Source organism: Suricata suricatta, chromosome 15 (genome assembly GCF_006229205.1).
Source record: "Suricata suricatta isolate VVHF042 chromosome 15, meerkat_22Aug2017_6uvM2_HiC, whole genome shotgun sequence".
Classification (NCBI taxonomy): Eukaryota; Metazoa; Chordata; class Mammalia; order Carnivora; family Herpestidae; genus Suricata; species Suricata suricatta.
The window spans coordinates 73884841-73910205 of record NC_043714.1 but is presented as its reverse complement, the minus strand read 5'-3'; the positions used below and the strand labels follow the sequence as shown (position 1 = coordinate 73910205).

The 25365-nt window shown below is 51.6% G+C and overlaps 1 protein-coding gene across 3 annotated transcripts in view; it reads left to right on the top strand.

Annotated features, from left to right (window-relative positions):
• FAM135B (family with sequence similarity 135 member B) overlaps positions 1–25365 on the top strand; it is a 183778-nt gene that overhangs the window by 131748 nt on the left and 26665 nt on the right. For 2 of the 3 annotated variants that reach the window (XM_029923763.1, XM_029923765.1), the window contains exons 7-10: positions 7609–7762; positions 10051–10100; positions 18022–18177; positions 18956–19029. In XM_029923763.1, coding sequence (XP_029779623.1) covers positions 7609–7762; positions 10051–10100; positions 18022–18177; positions 18956–19029 — 434 coding nt within the window. The remainder of the gene's footprint in view (positions 1–7608; positions 7763–10050; positions 10101–18021; positions 18178–18955; positions 19030–25365) is intronic. The other variant, XM_029923764.1, reaches the window with a different exon arrangement.

The following is a 25365-nucleotide window of genomic DNA, read 5'->3' as shown; positions in this document are numbered from 1 at the left end:
ACCAACCAGAAAGACAAAGTAAGACAAATCGGGGAGCAAACTGAAGTAGGAGATCATAGGGGCACTTGGGTGGTTCCGTTGGTTGAATCCTGGACTCTGGGTTTTAGCTCTGGTTGTGCGTTTCATGAATTCGAACCCCACATCGGGCTCTGCTCTGACAGCATGGAGCCCACTTGGGACTCTTTTTCACTCACCCTCTCTCTGCTCCTCCCCTGCTGGTGCTTTCTCTATCTGCCTCAGAATAAATAAACTTAAATGAAATGAAATGAAATAAAATAAATCATTTGGTTTACATTGCTGACTGAGGGCGCTCCCCGATAGTGAACTCTAGAATGAAGTGTTACCTGCTCAGGCAGTGCTGGACCCCCCAGCTGGGCCACTCCTCTGTGAGGCCTCCCCCAGGACTGACGGTGGCAGAGACAAGCACCTCCAAGGGAGGACTTGTTACCAAGAAAAACAAGGAAGATCCCAGTTGCTTGTCCCAAACTCACCATTTGCCCCATAAATGGGCAGAGCGGATCTGGGGGTGTAACGCAAAGGGGTGTCCCCCCACATGGAAAACACATCAAGAGTGGAGAAGCCATGTTCTCACCCATGGCGTGTGCCTCTAGATCCACTCCGGGGTACCTGTACGCAGTGCCCCCCGCCCCCACGGGGCCCTTTAGAGAGCTCATGGCAGCTCTCCCACTTGACCATGACCTGCCCTCTTGTCTGACTCTTGCCTCGGTCACCCACATGGCTGGGTCACCCACAGTGTGGAAGTAGCTGGGAGTCGGTGGATGCTATCCTGTCCCCAGTTCCCAGCAGAGCAGGTGCAGGTACAACAGACACAGAAGGAGAGAAACTCCAAGCCGAGTTTACTTCTTTTATGGCCAGAGCCACACGGATCTCTCTGTGGTCACTCAGTGGTCACTCATGGGATCCTTTGCTCCTGGGGCGGAGTGCACGCGGAGGGCAGCAAGCACATACGTGTCGAATGTGGAGATGTCTGGGCGGGAATGTAACCTGGATTGGGGACTGTCAGGTGCCTCGCCGACCCCCACGCTGGACCTGCTCCCCTCTCTCCTGCTCAAAGAGCGGTGATGGATGTCAGTAACAACAGGGACAATGTAGATCAAGTCATATTGATGCTATGTCATCTGTGGTTTCTAGATTTCACTTGGTTTCGTAAGAGATTCTTATAGTTCAACCCACAGCCAGCGACTGCAGTCTTGTGCGTTGGGGCACAAGACTGGGGACTGCTCACCTGGATAGCAGCCATCTGTTGCTGACCAGATGAAAGAACAGAAAAGACAAAGGTGTCTTCCGGGATCCTGGATAGCTGGTTGCAAAGCAAAGACTAGCCCAGGGGTTTTGGTTTCCTTTGGAATTTACAGAGCTGGGTTCCTTTTTAACCCTGAGTGCTAACTGGGATTAGAGGATTGAGTCTTCGGAGCACCTGGGTGGCTGCGTCCATGAAGCCTCCCTCTTTAGATTTTGTTTCAGGTCATGATCCCGCAGTTCATGAGTTCGAGCCCCATATCAGGCTCCACACTGGCAGAGCCTGCTTGAGATTATCACTGTCTACCCCTCTCTGCCCCTCCTTAGCACTCGATTCCTGTCTCTCTCTTAAAGCAAATAAATACACTTAAAAAAAACCTAATGTTGGTACATGATTATTAACTAAAGTTCCTACTGTATTAAAAAAAAAGAAGTTTGACTCCCCTGCATCCCAAATGTGGGGGCACAGGTAACCTGTATAAATAACCTCTCGCATCTCAGTTCCGAGAGTCAAATCCGCATCCTGAGGCTTCCAGCACCGGCCCTGAGATCAGCAGACAGGTTATTTTCCACTCTGGGGGGGCGGTCTCCCAGTTTACAAAATGGGGGTGAATAATTGTACTTACGTTACAGGGTTGGCATAAGAAGGGAATGATTAGTACACAGAGAACGCATAAACAATGCGTGACACGTAAAGGGGTCCGACCATAAACGTTAGCGCACTGATGCTATCGTAGTTCGCTCCTTGGCTAAAAATAATGAAAGCCCCCCTGAATTACTGAGAAGAGGAATCCGGGGACCAAAAAACAGTACCAGGCACACAGCAGGCAGCTAATGAATAGTTCATGGAATTCTAGATTGCTAGGTCTGCTGGAGCGTCTGCATTCCTGTTTCAAATGAGCATCCAGAATATTAAAACCCTGTTCCACTTATGCCTTCACCCACAATTCTGACAGAGAAAATGTACTAATGTACTGATATTTTTGTGCAAAAACGTGCCTCCCTTTCATGGGCGTGTTTGAATTAAATGAAAAGTTATCAACTTTTCTTAGCCAATGAATATCAGATTGTGTACGCATCTCCTGTGAAGTGTAGGTGAGTGTGTTTATATAGGACATAAAGATCTGGAGCATGATTTTTTTGTGGTAGGGTAGGAAACCCAAATTCCAATATCCCAGAATTGTATGAAAACCTATGGTCCTTTTTTTTTTTTTAAGAAAATGTGGTATATTGATTTATTTTGAGAGAGAGAGAGAGAGAGAGAGAGAGAGAGAATCTCAAGCAGGCTCCGTACCATCGATGCAGAGCCCAATGTGGGGCTCAAACTCAGAAAAGACAAGATGGTGACCTGAGCCGAAAGGACGCTTAACCAACTGAACCACTCAGGCACCCCAAAACCTACGGTTCTAAGGAAGGGGATGAGGGGGCTGATTTGCACCGTCAGTCCAGGCCTGTGTTGCCTTGATGTCATAATCCCCAGAAGATGCAACAGCTCTTTTTTCTCTTTTCTTTTCTTCTCTTCTCTTCTCTTTTTTCTTTTCTTTTCCTTTTTGCTTCTCTTTTTTCTTTTGTTTTCCTTTTCCTTTTTCCTTTCCTTTTTTTCTTTCTTCTTCTTTCTTCCTTGCATCATTGCATTTCTTTGTGTGGTTTCAGGTTCAAAGACAGATAACAAACCGCTCATGCCCTGGGGTGTTCAGGTCGGGTGGTGGGGCGTCACTGTGGTCTAAGAGGTGTGTGTGGGACCCATTCAGAGGAGGAGGCTGGAGCAGCTTCACAGAGGAGAGGACATCTGACCCAAGTCTTGGTGGTGAGTTTCAGGCAGCCAGGGGACAGGCCCTTAAAAGGAAAAAAGCAAAGAGAGCTGTGTTGGCAATAAGAGGCAGCAGATGAGCTGCACATGCAGTCGGGGCTGTGAGCGCCATAGTCAGGAATCTGAACTTTATCTTGTAGACAGTGGGTGACGCTGTGAACTAACTTGCACACACCAGTGCCACAGGTGGAAGGTAAGGCCAGAGGGGTGAGACCCATGAGAAGGACATTTTAATAATTAAAGTGAGCAACATAGACTCAAACTAGGCCCAAAGCGAGAGCATGGTAGAGACAGAATCTTCAAGACTTTCTTACAGGTGACAAAGAAAGTTGGAGTCTGGGAAAATGCAAGGCTTTTGTGAATGTTGGCCCAAATGAGTCCACTAATGATGACCAAAGGGAAGGGAAGGATTAAGGGCACAGCAAGTCGCTTCTTTCAGCTACTTCTTGGACAACAGGCAAGCTATCCAGTCAGAACTCTGGAATGGAGATCTAGAGCCCAGGGCAGGAATTAGACCTGGCGATGGAAATGGGAGAGGCATTAACAGGAAGGGTGGAGTTGATGGCAAGCTTTGCTCTCTCTGTTAGGGAATGAAGGAAGTATGGAGCGGAACTCCTAACACCTACTAAGGACTGAGTGTAAACTAGGCTCTTAGGTGAGCACTGTGGCTGTATGACCATCCCCCCTGTCATCTGAAAAGGACACTTCAGAGGGCTGGGGGCTAGCCCACCAGGCCATCAGTGAGTGGCTGATCCACAAACTAGGCACAGAGCTGTTGGACTTCAGATTCTGTGTCCTAGTCAAACCATGGTTCACTAGGGCTCCCAAAGGATGCCAGTTAAGTTCAAATCCATTTTTAGGGGAGTCCCTGGGTGGCTCAGTCAGTTGAGCATCCGACTTCAGCTCAGGTCATGATCTTGCGGTTCATGAGGTCGAGCCCCCCGTCGAGCTCTGTGCTCACAGCTCGGAGCCTGGAGCCTGCGTCAGATTCTGTGCCTCCCTCTCCCTATGACCCTGCCCCACTTGCACTCTGTCTCTATCTCAAAAATAAACAAATATTTTTTAAAAATTAATTTCTCTTTCCCTCTCTCTCTGCCCTATCGCACTCCACTCTCTCTCCCCAAAATAAACACTTAAAAAAATACATTTTTAGGTTTCTGAGAGGATCACTGTTGATGTCCGAGCTGCGTAATCTGCAGGCATATCCCCCAGGGCCCTCAGAGGGTGCATCCTGAGGGAACAGAAGGTCCTTTTCGTGCCTGCCGACCTTATCCTGGGACATGGTGCATGTCTGCATTCTACCGCAATAGTCTCCTCTGATCCTTAACAGCTGCCCTGAGAGACATGTCATGACCGGGGGGTGGCCCTGGCCTGGAGCTGTCCTCCACGAGTTCACCTGCCGCCTCCTGTTCTGCCGCCCACATGTGAGGCCCGCGTGTCATTTAGGGTTTCCGTCCCAGGCTGTTGGAGGGGGCAGTGGTCGAGTGTCCTTTCTTTGTGTGGGCAGACTGCCTTCCAGCCGTGCTCCGTGCAGTCTCAGTGCAGGTGCACAGCCCCCTCCACGCTTGCTCTGCAGGCCCGGGGGGTGGGGGTGGGGGGACGACTGAGCTCTTCTGTGCAGCCCCCTCACTGCCCGAAAGCTGTGCTGTTGACTCTTCTGCAGGGAACAAGATTTGCTTTGTTCATGATAATCTCAGGCCATGGATTTTGTTCAGGATTTCTCTTTGGATTACCATTTTGACTTCAAATTATCTCCATCATCATATTGAATCAGCCTTCTGTTGATGCCCCAAAGATTACCTAATGTGTCTCTTGAAAAATCCTCCTGGGACTGGTATGTAGTTTTTAAAGACAAAGTTAATATCAGACTTCAAAGATCCCTTGCCTTCAGTGGGTCCTGAAGCATTTTCAACTGGAGGCATTGGTGATAAGAAAATTGGGTTGGCAAACAGGTGTCAGGACCAGAAAACGGGCTACTCAGGGCCGCTGGAAGCAAGCAGATTGAGGGCTCATAGCTCCCTGGATCTGATGCTTTTGTTAATCCCCTGTTTGCTTTCATTTCTGCTTCATCACAGCTCCTGCAGGCAGGACTTAAATTAATGCCTCAGTCAAAGCCAGCAGCCCTCATGGAACATCTGTCCTCTGTGAGGCACGGTCTCTGGAGTGCATGTGACACACTGAGAAGGGACTGCCCCCATTTAGCACCTGGACTTGAGAATCATTTCTTCCTGCGGGCGAAGTGGGGTGACCTTGAACAAGTCCTCTGAGTCTTTGAGCCACAATCTTCCATCTTTGAAACAGAAATTGGAGTTCCTACCAGTTATTATTTGATCTAATCAGAAAGAGCTTTGAGGCATGGGAAGTGATAAAAACAAGGCATAAAGAACTTCCTGGAGCCTTTTCCAACTCGTGAGTGTGTCTCTGTGTGTTTCCAGGAGGTGCATACATAAGACGCATATGCACATGTGCGTATGAAAGTATTCTAGAAAGATCCACAGGGTATTACTGGACTCCGGGGAATGAGACACTTTATATTTTTTCTTTTGGTAACACTGAGATTTTTACCATATGTATATTCTAATTTTGAGAATCAGGATTAGAGTATCTGCTTTGTATGCTGTTTGCCAAAGACCAAATGAGATCAAGATCACGGGGGTGCCTAGATGCTTCACGAGCAGTGGGTTGCTTCTAGCTCCCTGGGTCTGGGGGTCCGACATGCGCACTCCACTCTGCACAGGCTCTCCACGTCTTTCTGTAACTGCACTGACTTCTGATCCTCATGGAATAGGAGGGATGAGAAATGGGAATATGCAGAGTCCCTGAGTGCCAGCTGAGTGAAATTTCTGCTTATGAAATGGCAGAGTCTTTTGGTTCCAAGCCTCACTGAACGTGTCTCTTACGTTCAAATCCAGAGGGACCTGGTGGCCTTGTGATGCAAAGCCAGGCTTCAGTCGAGGCGCTGGGGAGGGCTCACGGCAGGTCTCTCCAGTGGACACTGTGGTGTGCTGCCTGCATCCCTCCTCAGGCCTGAGTCACTCATTCCCCACGCTGCTAGGGATGTTGGGAGCCGATAGCAATTGGCCAGGTCCCTTTCTAGATACCGCTGTGTCTGTGAGAGCTGACCGAGCTCACACCTCCTGCTGGGGTCACCCACCCTCAGGAATGGTCAATGCATGGGTGCGGGGGTGCAATGCATGGCCCTTTTTCTGAGGCCCTTGGCCCTACAGCCCCAGAGCTGCCGGTGAGCTGGACAGAGGTCTCCTCTGCCCCGCGGGACAGTGCAGTACGGCTCTCTCTCTGCTCAATCCCACTCCCCTTCGGAGCTGCTCCCTACAGCACACCCAGCCCCCCTGCAGACTCTACTCCATCTCAGAGCCTTCTTCCTAAGGCCCTGACTTACGACTGTCCCAGAGCTAGGTGACAGAAGCTGACCCTTCTCCTGGTTTGTAGCACCTTGTGTGACCCTCTCATCATGGTGCTGGGATTAGAGCGAGCACAGTACACCTGTGGTCGCCTGCCCTCATGGCACCGTTGGGAGCGCAGATGCCCACGGACCCCTAGCACACCTGTCCTGCCCGCCGTGGGCCAACTCGGTCCTCTCTGATGGCAGCAAGGGAGGAGACCAGACGAGGCAGGAGGCTGCCACATCACCGGCCCTGTAGAGCCCAGAGGCTGGGATGCCATCCCATCCAGCGCCATCTGGAGTCCTTGCAGCGGGACCGGCTGGCAGCAGGGGCTCAGGAAGAGCCCCTGCGTTCTTCCATGGCCCCTCGGGCAGGAGGTGGACGGGAAGGTCCTGCGTGTGTGGAACTCTCCAGCCCAGTACTCAGCGCCTTCCTCCTCTGCTGCCCAAGGCCTCCCTGGGGGCTTCCTTTCTCTGCCCCCAAAACAAATCCCTCCTGAAATTCGTCCCAAGACACCCTTCTCTCTTGAGTGTGTGCCCAAGTCAGGACTGGCCTGTGCCCTGTCTTCCATCGTGGCTTCGCCACCATTCCCTCATCACAGGGACCATTGGACCCGTTTAAGGCTCCCTCCATCTGTGAGCAGAGCCAATGTACAGAGGCTCTGATGGCGACTCGGGTTCCGTGTGTCACCGAATGCACCTGTCCGTGTCGCAAATCTAAGCCGCAAACTGCACCCCATCTCACAGCAGTGCGTTTTTCTCTCTTGGACCACTCACCCACCTGCCAGGAGGGTCTCCACTAATTCCTCGTCCCCCTGCAAGAGGAGACCCTCTGTCTGTCCCCATCTGCTACGAGTGCTGTGCAGCAGCCGGGGAGTGAGACTTGTGAGTGGGTCCCCTTAGGTTATCCCAAACCTTCCAGGCCAGGGCCCTCCTCTGCCTCCTCCTCATTAGTTGTTATTATTACTATGAATATTGCCGTTATTACTATTTTACGATGAACACGAAGACAGGAGCTCGGCAGGTCCCAGTGTCTTTGCCACCCGAAGAGTCAGGGACCCCAGCTCTCCTAGGCCTGGACCCTGAGCCCCTCAGCTGCTCTCCGAGCCCCAGCGTCTGTGTCTGTCCACTGCAGGGAAGTTTCTACGTGCCCTCGGAGGACTGCATGCAGCACGCGCACAAGTGGCACCGGAACCTCTGCCTGCTGCTGTTGCACGCCTACCGCGGGCTCCGTGCCTACTTCCTGGTCATCCTGAGGGACGTCCCCGGGCTGCCGCACGCAGAGCTGGGTAAGGGGCCCCCGGTGGGGCCGGACGCGGGGACTGCCCCTCTTGGGCGGGGCTTGGGAAAGCGGCTTGTCCTGTGAGCCTCCCGTCAGCAAACACTGCTGCAGGTGTGTGTTCTGTAGGTCACCTTGTTCTGGAAGGAGCGAGTCTAGACGTGCACCTGCACGAAGAAGGCGGGGCCCCTCTCCATTCGCCCACCGGGCGCTTACTGGCCACAGTGTTGAGGTGCTTGCTAAGGGAAAGTGCCAGCTTATAGCCTTTTTAAAAAATTAGGCTGCAGTTACAGGTTTGCAACGTACAAGAGTGCAAAACAACCCCAAAAAGAACACATATTTTCTATACCTAATACTTATCCTTTACATACAATAGAATGTAATGTTTAATAATAATTCTAGTAATGTTTTACATATTTTATATAAAATACAAGATGTATTTTTATATTTTAATGATAATTTTAGTGTGTTTCTATATTTTAAATAAAATATATAACATAGTTTATATATAATATGTATTTTATATATAATATATTTATATTTTTGATGTATAGCATAAGTAATATATTTGATGTATATACTTTATATATAATATAGATATCTAAATGTTTATATATTTGTATATACATATGTATTATATATTTTTTAACCTGGATGATTATGGATGCCCCTCAGTAGCCATCATCTTTGGTTTTCTGGGGGTGACATCATAGACACCACTGGACCTGATTCCCTCTCTGTTGACAGATGGCAGAACTGAGGTCAGAGAGGTGCAGTGACCACTCGGGGTCACACACAGCAGTGCAGGGCAGGGCCGAGACGGAAGCACAGAGCCCCTGTAGTGACTCCCGGGACAGGTTCCCTTCCGCCCTCCCACTCTGCCAGCAGGTGGCACAGCGTGAATCTGCTGTGGGTCCTCTACTGAGGGCCCTTTGCTTCCAGAACAGAGGCCAGATCCTTCCCCTGGTTCAAGTGTAAGAACAGTCCTGCCAGGGTGCCTCAGCTTCCCCACTCACACCCTAGACACGCGCTGAGACGGTCTTGGCTTTGGCATTATTTTTGGCTTCGCACGTGGTCGCACGCACAACACAACAGTGATACCCTACTTGCGTGTTTTTCTTCCCCAGTAGATGTGGGGTCTTTGGGAGCAGATGCCCCTCGGACCCCTCGGACCCAGTGCCCGGCTTGCAGGGTGCAGGAGGGGGTGCAGGGCAGTTGATGAGTGGTGGCTGCCATCTTGCCATCTGGACTCTTCGGCTCTAACCCCAGGCGAGTCAGGCACGACTCTGAATCAGGCAGAAGCAAAGTTGAATTTTCTTCTGGTTCAGATGTTCTGCACGCCATGAAAGCAGGCACAGAATCAGAGCCCGTTTACGCCACCCAAAGGGAAAACGGAGATTGTACACTGACAGTTGACTTGTTTTAACTTTTTACCCAGAGGAACTGGTTTATTTGCTCATTTATTCACCATCATGTGTTTATCAAGCATCTGCTATGTGCCAGGGGCCTCCGACACAGTCATGTTCCACATGACGGAAGTCCTCTGTCCCTGGTGGGACTTGTGACCTGATGAAGGTGCTGGGGGGGAAGGCCTGTGCTTATCAGGACATCAGTGAGGATCCGGAGGTACTGATGGATGGGTCCCACTCATCCGGACAGCAACACTTTCAGGGGACCCAGCGCGATGGCCAAGTGCAACCCCGACCACATGTCGTAGAACTGGGGGAGAGGCCAAAGACAGGCAGGTGCAGATGTTAAATCACCACTGGCCAGAGGCCAGAGGTTCCTGCTGACAAGAGGTGAGCTCAGCCGCTTCTCTGTGGGTGGGAGGGAAGGTTGTGATGATCGTCAGTGTCAGCGTCGGGGGAGCTGGGCTCAGCTCTGCCATTCACTTCTCTGCGCTTCCCAGAATTCCCCTGTAGGAGGGAGTCCAAACCGAGGCCCCACATGTGGACGGAGGTCCACACATGCTTGCACAGACCTGCAGGAGCCCAGAAGAATGTGGGATCGCTTTGAACCCCATATAGTGCTGTGTGAATGTGGGGTCTTCCGTCCCTCAGAAAAGCACCCCTGAGATGCTGTGGACCTTTATCTACTATGATAAAGTTTACTGGGCTCCAAATCAGGTTTCTCCTATTTACAAATATGACCTCAGGAGATAGGAGGAGGGTCCTCAGGCTATGTATTTCTTCCTGTGACTTGAATGCCAACTTGAACATATGCTTCTTTATTGTGGTTAGCAACTGCAACATTTCAGCATGCATCCATTTTATTGTGCCTTTTTTCTTTTCTTCCTAGAGTCCCTTGCTGTGGAGGAAACACTCGCTCAGCTGTGCTCTGAGCTACAGGTAATTAGAAAACTGGTCCTGTGGGCCCCAAGGGCAGTGGTGGTTCAGGGCCAACAAGAGCGCTGGCTCGATATAGAAATCAGAGATGAAGACGGGGGGCATGCACGCTCCCTCTAGACCGGCAACTCTCCCGCCCATCACCCTTGGTTCTAAGTGCCCACTAGACATCTAGCTCTCTGCTAGCGGCTTTGGGGAAAAAACAAACCAGTTAACAGGTGTCCGTTCCTGGAGCCGACACTACATTTATTTGTCGATGAGTCATCCATTGAACAAAATGTATTAATGACCAACCGTGTGCTTCTCCCGGAGGGTGATAGAGACCTTGCACCTGTGCCCAGATGGCCTCAGCCGTGGCAGGAGGCCCGCAGCATGATGATGCATTCCCCAAGGATTCACCAACTGTGCATGCAGACTGTGTGCTGGATGTAGACGCCTGGCTAATGCATGCTATTATTTGCCATCTCTGGGGTACTTCCACATCCCATGGCTTTGGGGGGTCTGGGTGCATACTGCACGCTGTTCTTTTAGAGCAAGGGCAAATTAGGATGGAAGTGAGGCTGGCAGCTCGGGGTTGGTGACACTTCAGGCAGCGCTAGAAGCTGGACTCAAAAGACCGTCTCATTGTAAAGTGATACCCTTGTCTCTCAAACCCGTGTTCTCAGCGCTTGCTGCGCGGTAGAAACACGCTCGGGCCATTAACGATGTGCCTTTGCCTGGGTCCAGCCTGAACTCGCGGAGACAGAATACCGGGAGTGGAGCTCAGGTATCTGTACTCATTAAAAGCTCCCCAGATCGATCAAAACCACAATGAGATATCACCTCACTCCTGTCAGAGTGGCTATTACCAGAAAGTCAAGAGATGTCGAGGATGCACAGGGAAGGAACCCTTGGGCACTGTTGGTGGGGTGACAACTGGAGCCGTGACCGTGGGAAACACCTCGAAGGTCTTCAAATACTTAAAACTACAACTGTCATGGGACCCAGCAGTTTCACCACTGAGTCTACATCTGAGGGTGTAATCACCATCCTAAAGAGATGTCCGCACCCGGGGTCCAGTGCAGACACCCTGGGTGTCCATGTGCGGATGGATGGATGAAGAAAACGTGGTCCGTCTATCAGTGGACACTCTTCAGCCGCAAGAAGAAGGAAGTCCTGCCATCTGCAACAATGTGGATGAATCTTTTTTTAAGTGCATTTATTTATTTTGAGAGAGAGAGAGAGAGAGAGAGAGAGAGAGAATCCCAAGCAGGCTCCCAGCTGGCAGCACAAAGCCCGATACAGGGCTCGAACACACAAACCACGAGATCATGACCTGAGCTGAAATCAAGAGTCGGACACTTAACCCACTGAACCACCCCGGCGCCCGGAGACTTTGCCTTCGTAGAAGCCTGTGTCTGGGGCCCCTCATAAGTGGTGGAGGGTGACGGGGCGTACGCTCCCCGACAGGGCAGCGCCCAGCCCGCGGCCTCAGGTCCCTGCGGCGCTCCTCTCCTCGCTTGGTGGGGGGCACGTGGGGAGGCTGCGGTGGTGATGGGGGTCATGGCAGGCTGCAAAAGGGGTCACGTCAGAGCCGGGGGGGGGCCTGGCTTTGAGCTCCATACCTACCAACCATGTGACGCTAGGCAAGTTGCTTAAACTGCATGGACCTTGATTTTCTTATCTGTGAAGTGGAGATAAAATCATTTGGTTTTAATTAACCTCCTTTCCTCCGAGTCAGTGCACTCACACACAGGCTCACCGTGGGCTGCTCGTTGATGTGAGCTCTGTGCGTTTCCTCGTTTAATGGGCACAGCTGGTCTCCAGGGTGAGCAGTCCTGGTGTCCTCAGGGGAGGAAACATCAGGGCTTCGCTCACAAAGGACGGGTTGTCTGCCCGGAGTCACAGCACTGGGCAGAACAGGGCCAGGCGCCAGCCGCGGAGGCACTGGAGCCCCTGCTCCCTCCACCGTGAGGCCCTCCTGGGAAGCAGAATTGTGGCTTGAGCACCGTGAAGGCGGAGTCTGTGAAGCATCCCCATGCGGCCCTGGCTGGGCAGCGAATGCAGAAAAAGCTAATCACCCTGTTTGCTACAGCCCTCGCTGCGATCCAGCGTGTCACTTCCCCAGCTGGCCGTAAAGTCGGTTCCGGGCCACACGTGCCTGGCAGCAGATATGGTTAGAGGACCTTGCTCCGCTCTTCTCCATGAGCACAAAGGGCCAGTGTTTCCGCGAACCACCCAGGACAGTTGGCCCAGGAGTTCTGATTCATTTCAGCCAACATTTAGTGAGTCCCCACCCCTCGCCAGGCCCTGCGTTCGGTCCTGAGGACTCCTGGGGACTCCACACAGCCTTGGTGACTTGTTCACTTTCAACCTCCAGTGCCTGGAAGCGGTCATTTGTGCAAAGGACAGATCCACTAATGAATCGCAGGAATGCTCCATGCCACCGAAGCTGACCGTGACCCCGGGGCAGCTGTCATCACCCCAGGGCTGCTGGATCATCTACAGAGGGAGGCGTGGGTCAGCACGGAGGGGGAGTGGCCAGAGTCCACTTCTGCTCCGACGGCAGGGTGTAGTCCTGAGGATGAGGGCCAGCTGTCAGTCTGGACAGGCCGTGTCCCCTCTGGGTGGCGGGTCTCCCACATGCACAGGGCCATTCTCAGGGCAAAATGAGCTCACACAGGCACACAGCGCCACTGCCCCTTGTTGGCCCTGTCCTGAGAGACCTCGCCGGCTGGTGGCAGCTGCAGCTGTGGACACAGACACGTGTGTGGCCATGGGAGCTCACGAGGATGTGTCACTCACTAAATGGCCGTGGGGAGGCAGACGCTAGTGGACCCCAGAGAGTGGGCTGCATGGGGGACAGCGCCATGGTGTCCAGCGATGGGACAGTCCAGGCTGTGGAGGTGAAGCCGGGTGTCAGAGCCAAGGCCACGATTATGCATCAGTGAATGGGGCTCCCAGAAGGGGGGCCAGCGGGGCGACCGATGCTCTGTCAGGAAGCCTGGGCTAGTGACGGAGGAGCCCGCGTGCCCTGCACGGCGAAGGGCTTGGACTGGCCCCCGGGCCACAGGGAGCCATGCAGGAGGGTGACCAGCTCACCGGGGGCCGTGTGAAGAGGAGAGAAGGAGCGTGGGTCTTGAGGTAGGCCGGTCACAGCTACAGCCAAGGCGGTGACAGCACCGGCTTCTGTGGACTGGATGCTGGCTTCCACCTGTGACGCACCTGCCTCCGGCAGCCCTGAGGATGCAGGGGGACACACAGACTTGTCCCCATTCATCCGCCACAGTGGACACCCAAGCGGTGGCCGCCCCTAAGGGGTGGGCTCAGCGCCTGGCCCAGGGCGGTCTGCAGCGCACTCCCTATTGACATGTCCGGTCCCTGTGCTGGTTCAGGCCTGAACTTGCTGTCGATGAGTCCATCAGATGCGTCTTACGAAATGCTGGTGGGCTGCCTTCCCCCTTAGGCGCCGGACCCCTGGTTTTCAGCGATGGTGTTGGACAGAGCTGTCAGAGTAGCCTACTGAGTAGGGGTAAGGCTGGGTGATGGGAAGGGGACCGGGGACCGGGGTGGCCTTCAGCTACAGAGCTGCCCTAGTGCCGGGAAGAAACAGAGCCCCCTCCCCAGCTCCCAGAAGGTTCTCACAGCCCAAGTATTTAGAGCAGGACACCGCCACCTAGTGGTCAGTCACATCAAGGAGTGAGGTATCCCTCAAAGGGGATGGAATGGGTGGTGATGGTTGACAGGGAACCTTTTCCAGTGATTTCCAGGAATTTGAAACCATAGAGTTCTGTAATCATGGAACAGTTTACATGTATCTTTACTCCTTGTGAACTGTAGGAACATTTATTAGGCACCTACTGTGTGCTGGCCACTTCACTCTTCCTTGGCAGCACAATGATGGACACGCTTTCCCAGGGCTGGTGATCTCACCGGAAAGATACTTGTTCAGAAGCTGCCAGGAGGGTCAGGGCTCCACTGGGGGCGGGGCAGGGGAGGAGGCAGCTTGTGCCCAGCATCAGGGAGGGAACCGTCATGCACCATAACGTCCTTCCCATCTGTCCTGATCCGGAAGGGGTGGGGTGTGCTCTCCGCACACACAGGAAGGTTCTAGTGATATTCAGCCAGATGCTTTGGTACAACAGACACGCTCAACGTATGCTGATTATCTACCTGAAAGCAACTGTTGGTTTTCTTTGAGAATTCAGAAAGACTGGGTTCCCTGTCACACAGAGAATTCTTTCTTGTCTGCCCCATTGACTTCGAGGAGATTCTGAGTCATTGAAAAGTCCTTCCTCGAGCTGTCCCCTCCTAGCAGGAAATACTAAAAATATGTTATCAGGCATCAGTGAACAGCTACCAGTTGAGGTGGCCTGGGTTTTACTTGTTTTGTTTACTTAATTGTGTGGATTTTTAAAAAAATTATTTCACTTAAGCCTGAATCCATCTTTGCAATGATCCCCCTGGTGAGGACGTCACAGGCTTCTCACTGAATCCTTGCTTTGGTCTGTCTGTCTGGATGTGTAGGTTTCATTAGTCCAGTTGCCCAGCAGAGGAAATGAAAACCATAGAGAGTGACTGTCCCCTGTGACCACGGTGACTTCTTCCGTGGCCAGCACGGCCCCAGCACCGTTACTTTCCAACCCGCACTCTGCGGGGCACCTCACAGCTCTGAGTTTTCAGAGCCCGTCCAGGGGAACCGGGGAGGGACAGAGCTCAGGCAGCGGAAGTTCCTTTGCGTGGCATCCCTTCTCTCTCTGGTATTAGAGTTTCCAAACTCGATATGCGTAAGAAATACCTGGCAATCTTTTTTTTTTTTTTCCTGGCAATCTTGCTAAAACACAGATTCCGATTTGCTCTGGGCTGGGGCATGAGATTGTGCCTTTCTAACACTTCCCGGGAGATGTTCGTGCAGGTGTGACCTCCCTATACCATGCTGTGTGGCTGACCATGAAGGCTGGTCCCCTCTACCCGGGCTTCCCTTCCCCAGTGTCACCCTCCCAAGCTGCACAGCCCCCCGGAACATCACCGCTAAGGGGTAGGGCTTTGGTGGCAATGCCTGAAATGCCCCCAAGGCCCTCTCCCCTCAAATGGGGTTCACAGACCCAGAGCGGTGTGGTCACATCGTACGGTCACTCTGATGACAAAGGCCTGTCCTGTAGCTGCAAAGCGCTGGGTGTAGAGAACCTGGTTGTTCAGGGAATGTTAAGATCCTTTGCTTTATCTCGAGAACACAACAAAGCTATCACCTCCTCTAGGAAGCCTCCCGGATCCTTCCGCAGCACTCAGTACATAGCTCTCTCACAGCACGTAGTAGGTATCTTATAACTCTCCAAATAAAGGGCTGTCACTGAGCCACCTGCCTCTTCCAGGACTGGCTGTATTTGCCCGTGTCTCCCTCAGGCTCAGCACACCCCTAGCATATAGCAGTCACTCAATACACTGGGGGTGCGAGAGCAAACAAAGTGCGTGGATAGAACCCAGGTGAGTGGAGGGGCGGGTGGCTGAGCTTTCCTCTCGCAGCTTCACCTGCAGGAGCGTTGGGCCCGGTTGCCTCCTTGTTGGCGAGAAGGGCCTCTCCTTGGTCTTCGTGAGAAGCCCCGCCATGCCCATCACCTGTGATTACACGGCCCAGGCTTCAGGGAGAGGGAGGGGTGTCCTCTCGTGGCCCAATTAGAAGCTTCCTTACCTTGTCTGGAGCCATTTCTGCTAGCAGGCAGGGGGAAAAGTAATTCTCCCAAAGCTGCTCAACGAGTAGCTTTGCTTTCTCTCCTTTTCACTGTGGTGGCTGAGCTCCGAGCTCACGCTGGTTTGCTGGTCCCCCTGCGGCGGGGTGGGGGCAGTGTGGCTGGGAGGGCCCTTCCCGAGGCCCTGCACCTCTCACTTCTGCGGAGTCACCGGATTGTTCAGTAAAGAGTGACTAGATCCCCGCCACCACGTACTTACTGGGAATACTGAGAAGGCCAGCTCTCAGAGTGCAGGAAAAGGAGGGCTGTCAGGACTTGTGGCCGGGGGTGCCGTGGGCGTGGTCTGTGCAAGGTCAAGTCGGCTTCGAGGAGAGTGAGGATTGACTTACCCTGGGAGCAGGTAGGTGTTTCTTAAGAGTCGTCAGAAACAAGGGGGGGCTGCATTGGCTCCTTGAACAGATCCCTGGTGGGGAGCAGACACGTCCAAAGTGGTGAGGAGAGAGAGAAGGGAGACGGCCTTCCGGAGAGGACGTGCGGTCTGGTCTGAGCCTGGTCCTCCGGAGTGGCCGGCTGTGCGCAGGCCACGGGAACCAGGGCAGCATGGCTGGGGCAGGCCGTGCCCTGGGCCAGAAGGGAAGGGAGCGGAGGTGAGGCAGGCCGTGTCGTCGGGTAAAATGGTGCCAAGTGCTGATGCAGGTGTTTGAGCTCCTTGGTGAGAAGGAGAGGGGTGGAGAGGGGCCACTTCCGGTTCCACCGAAAACCTCACATTCCAGCCTGGAGGATTCCCAAGGGCTGACCCCGTCCCCCACTCTCCCCAACCCAGTCTTTACTTTTCTGCTTCTGAGCAGCGCTGGCCACCGATTGTGGGGCTGAGCCAAGAGGGACAGTCCCTGTGTGGCCCTGGCCTCCTCACAGAACCGCTGCAGGAAGTAAGCTTTCCATCAGCAGAAAGTGGGGCCAGTCTCCCACGTGCGAGGTTTGTGGCCAGTGTAGTCATCAGACCCTGGCCTTTCCGCTGGGGAGAAGCAGCTCTGAGTCGGCTTGATGGCCGAGTGCTTGTCTTTAATTATATAATAACGATACTTAAGAATTAAGCTTACTGGGTCCCAAATTCCTCCCTCCCTCCTTTTCCTCCTTGTGGATAGAGGCCTCACTCCAGTCAGCCTGCCTTCCTCTCAGCCTTTAGTCCAAGGACAGCAAAAGGCACTTCTACTGTTGTAAGCAAGGCTTTGAACTTACTTTTCCTATTGGTATGGTATCCAAAGAGTGCCCGATGCTTTGCACACCCATTTTACAGATGAAGAAGCTGAGGCCCAGGGCAAAGAAGGAGGGCAGAGATGGGCTTGACGTGGCTATGGTTCTGTGCCTCTGATGTGTTGTCCATGATAGAGAGATCCCCACTGCTCCTCATGGCTAACTCTCCTCCGCTCAGTAGGGCTCCCTGCCATCAGAGACCCTCTCTTGTTCTTCTGTGTGGCTCCATTTGTTCCAAACATGCCTGGGACATGGAAGGTGCAATCTGGTGCTCGTGGAACCAGTGATGAGGCCTGGAAGTCAGTGTCAGGCCTTGACACCTGGCTCCTTGCCCGTCCTCAGAGACCTGACCTCCCCTCGTCCCTCTTCAGAGCCAAGTGCCTCCATCCCCCAGAGCAGAGGGTCTCCGGGTTCTAAATCTAAACTCAAGCTCTCCAAAGCTTCCCCTAAAAGCTCCAGGCTGGCTTCTTCAAGTTGTGGTTAAGGCAACCTGGGATCACCCTTAAGGATTTGGAGCAATTGCAGGAAGATGGCGGTATGCTGTTGGGCACACCTGCTTCGGGAATCACCTAGACCAGTTAGTGCCCTGAGGCTCAGAAGCCATACACATTCCCCAGGAAGCATTCTCTGTGCCTGCTGTGTATGGGCAGCATGGTGCCGTGGGTCTGTGGTTAGACAGCCGAGCTGCTGAATCCCAGCTCCCTGTGAACTTGGCTGTGCCCGTGTTTCTCCAATTCCCGTTTTCTTTTTCTGTGCAATCATGTACAATGCCAAGCAGTCGTGGTAGGTGCGTGCAAAATGCCCAGGGTTCTACTTGGCAAATAGTGGCTGTGAAGAACCTGTGCCTGCAGAGACTGTAGGGGGTGGAGCTCAGGATGTAGTGCAATACAGAATCCAGAGAAAGAGCAACGACTGAAGGCAGAGGGGTCAGGTACGGCTTCAGGAGGGGGACGCCAGGAGCCTCACGGGGAAGAGGTTCTTTCCTCCCCCTTTTGCCTCCCCAGGTGTTGAACAGTCCAGAGAGGATCGCTGAGCAGATAAGTAAGGATCTCGCCTGGCTCACCTCACACCTGATGGCTCTGTGGACCCAGTTCCTGGACACGGTGACTCTGCACTCCCAGGTGACCACGTACCTCACCCAGGAGCATCACACCTTGAGGGTAAGGTGTCCAATGGGATGCGTGCTCTAACCACGCGCCGGGGACCCTGGAGGAAGCCTTCCGACAGGTAGCTCACTGGACAGGACACGAGTTGCAGTTGATTTCTGGAGTCAGTGTGGATCCTGAGTGCTGGCCCAGGCCTCACCACCAGCTCGCAGGGAGGCTCCAGGAATTTGTTCAGCCTCCAAAATCGTGGCCTCCGCCATTCCTAAGACACCGGCCTTGACTACCAGAGGATAGCAGAGCCTTATCCTGAGGGATGTTGCCAGTGCTTAGAAAAGTGTTTTCAAATGTGAGATCTTTTTCTTTGCCACCAGCTTGGGTGAGCATGGATAGGTCCTAATGCATAATGGGAGATGTTGGTTCTCCTCATTTGCAGCAAGAGAACCAAATATCTGGGTCCACAGAGCACGTGGTGGGTGCCCTCACATGTCTGGCTTTGCAAATTCTGTTTCATCTGCACTTACTTACATCACAGTTTTCAAGGGTCTTATATTCTAGTAGAAGAAATATGGCCTAAATAAAAACATGACAGAAAACAATGCAAGAACAGATTCATGGACATGTGTTAAACTGTGTTCATAAGCCAGCTTTGGGCTAAGAGCCCCCCAGGGAGAGAGGGTAGCTGTGGAAGTATTTGTTTCAGATTTGTTTCAGACCTTCTGGGTGGCTCCCCTTAGTATATGCCAGGCACCTCTGTGAGCCCTGGTTTCCCTTTGAAAAATCAAGGTCATGCCCACCCGATGAGTTAAGTTGTGGACGTTGTCTTATTCCTCAGGTCCGAAGGTTTTCTGAGGCCTTCTTTTACATGGAGCACCAAAAACTTGCAGTCCTGACCTTTCAGGAAAACCTGTAAGTAACCAGTTGCATGCCCAAGTCACATTGTAAAAGTAGCCATTCAAGACATTCTTGTCCAAAGGTACTTCTTTTCTTCGTCTCCAACTGCCAGGGAGAGAAGTGTGCCCACCTTTGCACATTCAGGCTGCATTTTGTCTGCAGGCAAAAGAGTCAGACAAATTGCAGAGGCGAGATCTAGCAGGTGGCAGAGAAGGTCAATAGCCAAAGTTTTCTTTTGTTGAGTGTTATTATGGTTCTATAGACAGAATCAAGACTTCCCAGGTCCCCGAAGACATCTGTGCTGATTCTTCTTTGTGAAGTGAATTAGAAGTAGGTGGTGTGGCCACAAGCTATGTCAGAAAATACACAGAACTCACTGGAGACTTCTAAGTAGCTTCGAAACGCATTTAGCATAAGAATGAAGACTGAACTACCTAATTAGGAGGACTGATGAATTTTTAAGTCTGTCTTCCTCTAAAAGTTAAAGAAAAGATGAAAACCCTATGAGAAAAGTCAGAGGGCTAACAAGAAATGAGGTCATTGTCTCCATAGATCTCCCTGGGGGTGGGGCAGGAGCAGATGGCTCTCTCCAAGATGGGTTAGCCTTTGCCACACAGGGCTTCTTTTTATTTCTGAAGGATACATCCGCCTCCCAGAATAAGTGTGGATGGAATGATGTTTGAGATGGCACAGTAAAGCTGGCAGGAGAAACATTTTAGGTTCGCCTCCCACACAAGACAGATCTGAAGACCTCTTCGTCCCCCATGTTGACAACCCTCTCTTGCTTCCTTCCACACTTCCTCCTGGTGGAAAGTAGACTGGCATTTACAGTTTACCTCGCAGAGCCTGGAAGTGAGGGGGCGCCAAGGGAGATACATCTGTGGTTGAAATAACTCGTCTAGAAACACGTACGATCTTCCGCTTGCTCACGCGTTTATTCATCCTGTCCATCTCTCAGCTAGGACTGGTGGAAGGTCCGTTCTCACACTAAAATCAGAAGGCATTCATCTGACAGATGTAAACCTAACATGGAGGGCCACTGAGTAAAAATGCTATAAATCAGGACTCTTGGAGGCATTTGCTTCCTGAGTCCCCACCACTGCTGGGGTCATCAGCAGGAGCATCAGCACAGGTGGTAGGGACAGACACATTGGCAGTTCTATGGAAATGCCAAGTATAGAAGATGGGATTTTCAGCCGGCGGGGTTCAAAATCCTGTTCCTCCATCGGCTTACAGCAGGTCCTTGACAAAGTTATTTTTTTGTTTTTGATTTTTATTTTCTCTTACCCGTTCCTGGTCTTTGTTTCCTTAAAACAGGCAGGATAATGGTTGTAGAACATCCACGCACATGGAACACACTGTTCAAGCCACAGACTCCGCTCAGAGAATGTTAGGTGATGACTAATACATCACACAATTGTCGATTGTGCACACGGGTACCGGGGACACCACGGGGAACAAAGTAAAGACTCCGTCCTTGTGGGTCCCTCACTCTAGGGCAGGAATAGGCAAGACGTAAGTCGTGCCATTCCAGATAGTGACAGGAACAGAGAAACAAGTCAAGGCGAGGACACAGAACATGACAAGAAGGAATATGGCCAGTGTCCTCACACGTGGTGAAGGACTCGGGTCTGTTGTGTTTGCTGATTTCACACGTGGTCACTTTCAAGCTGCTGCTATGTGTTTTTTCCTTGTTTATTTGTTTCAAATTTTTGTTAAGATTCTAGTTAACCTACAGTGTAATATTGGTTTTGGGTATAGAATTTAGTGGGCTGTCACTTACATACAATACCCAGTGCTCATCACAAGTGCCCTCCTTTTTCTAAATGTTTATTTGTTTATGTGGAGAGAGAGAGAGCGCAAGAGCAAGAGAGAGAGAGAGAGAGAGAGAGAGAGAGAGAGAGAGCAAGCACATATGTGAACGGGGCTGGGGCACAGAGAGGGAGAGAGAGAGAGAATCCCAAGCATGCTCTATGCTGTCCACACAGCATCCAATATGGCGCTCCATCTTAAGAACCATGAGATCATGACCTGAGCTGAGATCAAGAGTCAGACGCTCAACCAACTGAGCCACTCAGGCGCCCCCTGTTTTTAAATGTGTGTCCTCCTTCATGCCCACCACCCATTTAGCCCCCCGCCCCATTAGCCCTCAGTTTGTTGCCAGTGTGTGATCTCCACATGTGGGGCTGGGAGGAGACGGGCACAACTGCCTCTTCCAAGCCCCACTGACCATCTCCGCCACAACGCTGGGTGTGGGATGAGGATTGTTTTCGCCGAAGTGCCGGGAGAGAATCTTTCTGAGGATGTGACGTTTGAACAGAGACTGGGGTTATAACAAGCCATCCGTTGATAGGAAAGAAGATCAGTCAGAGGGAGAAGCGGTGTCAAGCTCTTACATGAGAACACAAAGCAAGAGGAGCAGCGGGAAGGCCGGTGTAGCTAGAATGTAGCGAGCAGGAAGCAGGGGAGGGAGACGGGACCTGCAGAGCCAGTAGAGACCAGCCCACGTGCGACCTCATGGACCCGGACAAAGAATTCAGAGTTTGCACCATGACAATTACGAGTAAGGCCTTTAAGAAAAAGTCAGCAAGCGAGTGGAGTGGAAAGACCTGATTTCAGATCTCATGTACGTGGTGTGAAATCTTGGTCCTGTAACGTACAGTATCTGTGACACCAAGGCAGTCACTGAACCTCTCTCAGGCTGCTGCTGTAGACATCAGAGGGAGAGCCCTCCATTCAGCAAATACCCCCTTAGTGCTGACTCCGGGTCAGGCACCCGTCTGGGTGTTAGACAGTCAGCCATGACCCAAACCGGCAAATTCCCTGTCTCACGGAGCTGGTATTTTAGTAAGGGAAGGCATATAAATAAGTAAGTATGGTAGGCCAAACGCAGTACGTGACAGTGAGAAATGCGTCAGTGTGGTGAGGACGGAGGGTGCTGTCCCATTGAGGGGGTCACAGAAAGGTCCCTGAGAAGATGACATTCAGCCAGAGGTCTAAGTCAGGGGAGGGACTGAGCGCGGCGATTGCCTGGGACACAGAGCAGCTGTCTCCCAGACTAGCCATAGACGGACTCCTCACTCTCACCAGTAGATATTGACCCGCAGGGTGAAGCGTACTCTAGGCTGGGAGCAATATTATTCAAGAGAAATAAACTCAAACAAGTTTTTTTTAGCATATTCAGTTTTGAAAGACAGATTATGAACGTAGGAGGGGCCGAGAGAGGGAGACGGAGAATCTGCAGCAGCTCCAGGCTCCGAGCCGTCAGCACGGGACCCGATGCGGGGCTCGAACCCACGAGGTGTGAGATTGTGACCTGAGCCGAAGTCAGATGCTTAACAGGCTGAGCCCCCCAGGAGCCCCCCAGGAGGATATAAACTTTTGATTAAGTCATTAAGAGTAAGACATACAGAACAGAAAGGGACATTTTATGTCAGGAACGGAGGACCTTCCTGGAGGAAAGGTACCAAGGGTATGAACAGAATTTGTGCTCACACTGAGGCAGCGGGCAGGGGAGCAGTGCTAGCAGGCTCTCACGGGTGTGGTCCACCCCCCGCCCCCCGCCCCCGGGGATCGGAGCTGCAGAGGGAGGCGTGCCCACGAGTCAGAAGCATCCCCCCAAACCAGGATGGACAAGTGGCCAGACGAGGTGAAACCCGTCTGTCCAGACCCATCTTGTTCAAGCTCAGGCTAGATTGTGTCTCTCAAACAGCAGTCACCGCCATTTAGGAGGATGTGACATCCATGTACTGTGTTTGGAACAGCACTTTTTTAAATGAAATAGGATGTGATGGGACAGAACAAGGTGGGGCAGGAAGTATAAGTAAGATGTTTCTGAAACCTGTCTCAGTGTTTCTGGGAGTGTGGGTTGCGCTCATTTGTTCTGTAAAATGAAGGATGTTTCTTGCCATGGGTTTTTATTTTTTTATTTTATTTTAAAATTTTTATGTTTTATTTATTTTTGAGAGAGAGAGAGAGACAGCGTGAGCAGAGAGAGAGGGAGACACAGAATCGGAAGCAGGCTCCAGGCTCTGAGCTGTCAGCACAGAGCCCGATACAGGGCTCGAACTCACAAACTTCGAGATCATGACCTGAGCCGAAGCCCGACACTCAACCGACTAAGCCACCCAGGCACCCCTTATTTTTTTATTTTAATTTTTTTATTTATTTTGAGAGAGAGTGAGAGAGAACGAGAGAGGGACAGAGAGAGAGAATCCCAAGCAGGTTGGCACAGAGCCCAGTGTGGGGCTTGAACTCACGAACTATGAGATCATGACCTCAGCCAAAACCAAGAGTCAGACACTCAATCAGCTGAGCCCCCCGGACACCCCATGGGTTGCAGTATGGTAGAATGCAGTGTTGCAGTGTTTGAAATGGTTTAGAACTGTCTGGAAGCGAGAGTCCGTCTTACCATCTAGCTCTTCTGTTTCACCCGTGTCTAGCCAGTGCTTTCCACACGGTAAAGGGTTAAGGGAGAGTCTCGGTGGAGATGTGATGAATGGAATATGGACGGGAATGAGTGCAGGAAGACGCACTGGTGATTTCGCCCCTGGAACAATGACCACTGATTTATCACTCTGTCTTTTATGTTTTTGGGTAGTAACAATCGTCACGCTAATGTTTCAAAAGCACTCATTTTACAAGAGGCTATGTATACAGTGGGGAACACAAGAGGCCCTTTGCCTCCCTTGCTGCTGCTTTGTGTGGTGAGATGCCTCTGGGAAGGAGTGCTGAGTCCTGTGCGTGCACTGGCTCACCTAATGTTCTCGTGAACACTGTGAACTATGAGCCGTTTTCATCCTCACTTCACCAAAGGAGAAACTGGGGCGGGGCGCCTGGGGGGCTCAGTCGGTTAAGCATCCAACTTTGGCTCAGGTCATGATCTCGTGGTTCGTGAGTTTGAGCCTCGCCTCAGGATCTGTGCTGACAGCTAGCTCAGAGCCTGGAGCTTGCTTTGGGTTCTGTGTCTCCCTCTCTCTCTGCCCCTCCCTCACTCACAATCGGTCCCTCTCTCTTTCTCAAAAATAAATAAACATTTAAAAAAAATTTTTTAAGAAGAAACTGGGGAAACCCAGCCTCAGAGAGGCTAGGTCACTTACCTTAGACCACACAGCAAGCATATGATGTCCACATGGCCTGCTGGGGTCCAGACCTGCACTTCCAGCCCCCCCGCCCCCGCCATGGCCCACTACACAGTGCTGGCCCGTTCTCCTACACCAGAAGACCCGAACTGTGGACTTCTCAATCTCTAAGATAAAAATATTCCTTGTTTCTGGCTGTCCTCCTGGAGTCCGAGTAAATAAGTGGGTGATGGACAGGAGCCTGGATGCTCTGTAGAGATCTCCAGAACTTTCTCGTCCAATTTCCTAGAAACTTTATGCCTGTTACTTAGCGCCTCCCCATCTCCTCACCCCAGTTTCCGGTGGCCACGGCTTTATTTTCTGACTCTGTGAATTCAACTAATTTCGATTCCTCCCGTAAGTGGAATAACACAATATTTGTTTTTCTGAGGCTGACTGATTTCACTTGGCATATGTCCTCAAGATTTGTCACGTTGTCACGTATGACAAGATTTCTTTCTTTTAAAGCTGAATGATATCGCATCGTTCTGCATTTTCTTTATCCCTTTCCTGTTCATGGACACTTAGCTCGTCTCTGTAGCTGGGCTGTTGTGAATAATGCCATGCACGTGAGAGTGCAGTATCTCTTAAACACCCTGATTTCAGTTCTTCTGGATAAATACCCACAAGTAGAATTGCCCGATCATATGGTAGCTCTATTTTTAATTTTCCGAGGAACTTCCTTACTGTTTTCCAAAGCAGCTGTAACATTTTACATCCGCATCAACAAGGTACCAGGGACCCAACTTTTCCACACCTTCACCCACACTGGTTTTGGGGTTTGTTTTAATAGAAGCCATCCTGGTATGAGGTGATGGCTCATTGCGTGTAGGCCCTGGAATTCTTAGTCATTTTTTTTAACACAGGCTATAAGCACTGTTTGACGTACTCGGTCACATGCACAGTCTGTATGCCTAAGACGCCACAGTCTGGCAGGTGGTAATTCCCTGCAGAAAACAACCTGGACCTGACTCTCCAACGGCTCCCTGGCTGTGATTAATCACCTGATTTATTCATGGCTATGAGCTCTTTAGGTCCAGAATCAGATTTGCATCCTGGGGGATTACACCCTGGCCTGTGGACACAGCCCTCCGCACGTGGATGTCCAGTCTGTATGCTTTTGTAAAATATTAAAAACTGGATCCTAAGTGCCAGGTTCCGATGATCGCTAAGAAGTACAGAATTGATTGCGACAAAATTCCATTTAAATTTTTAAAGGAAGGTTCACAAT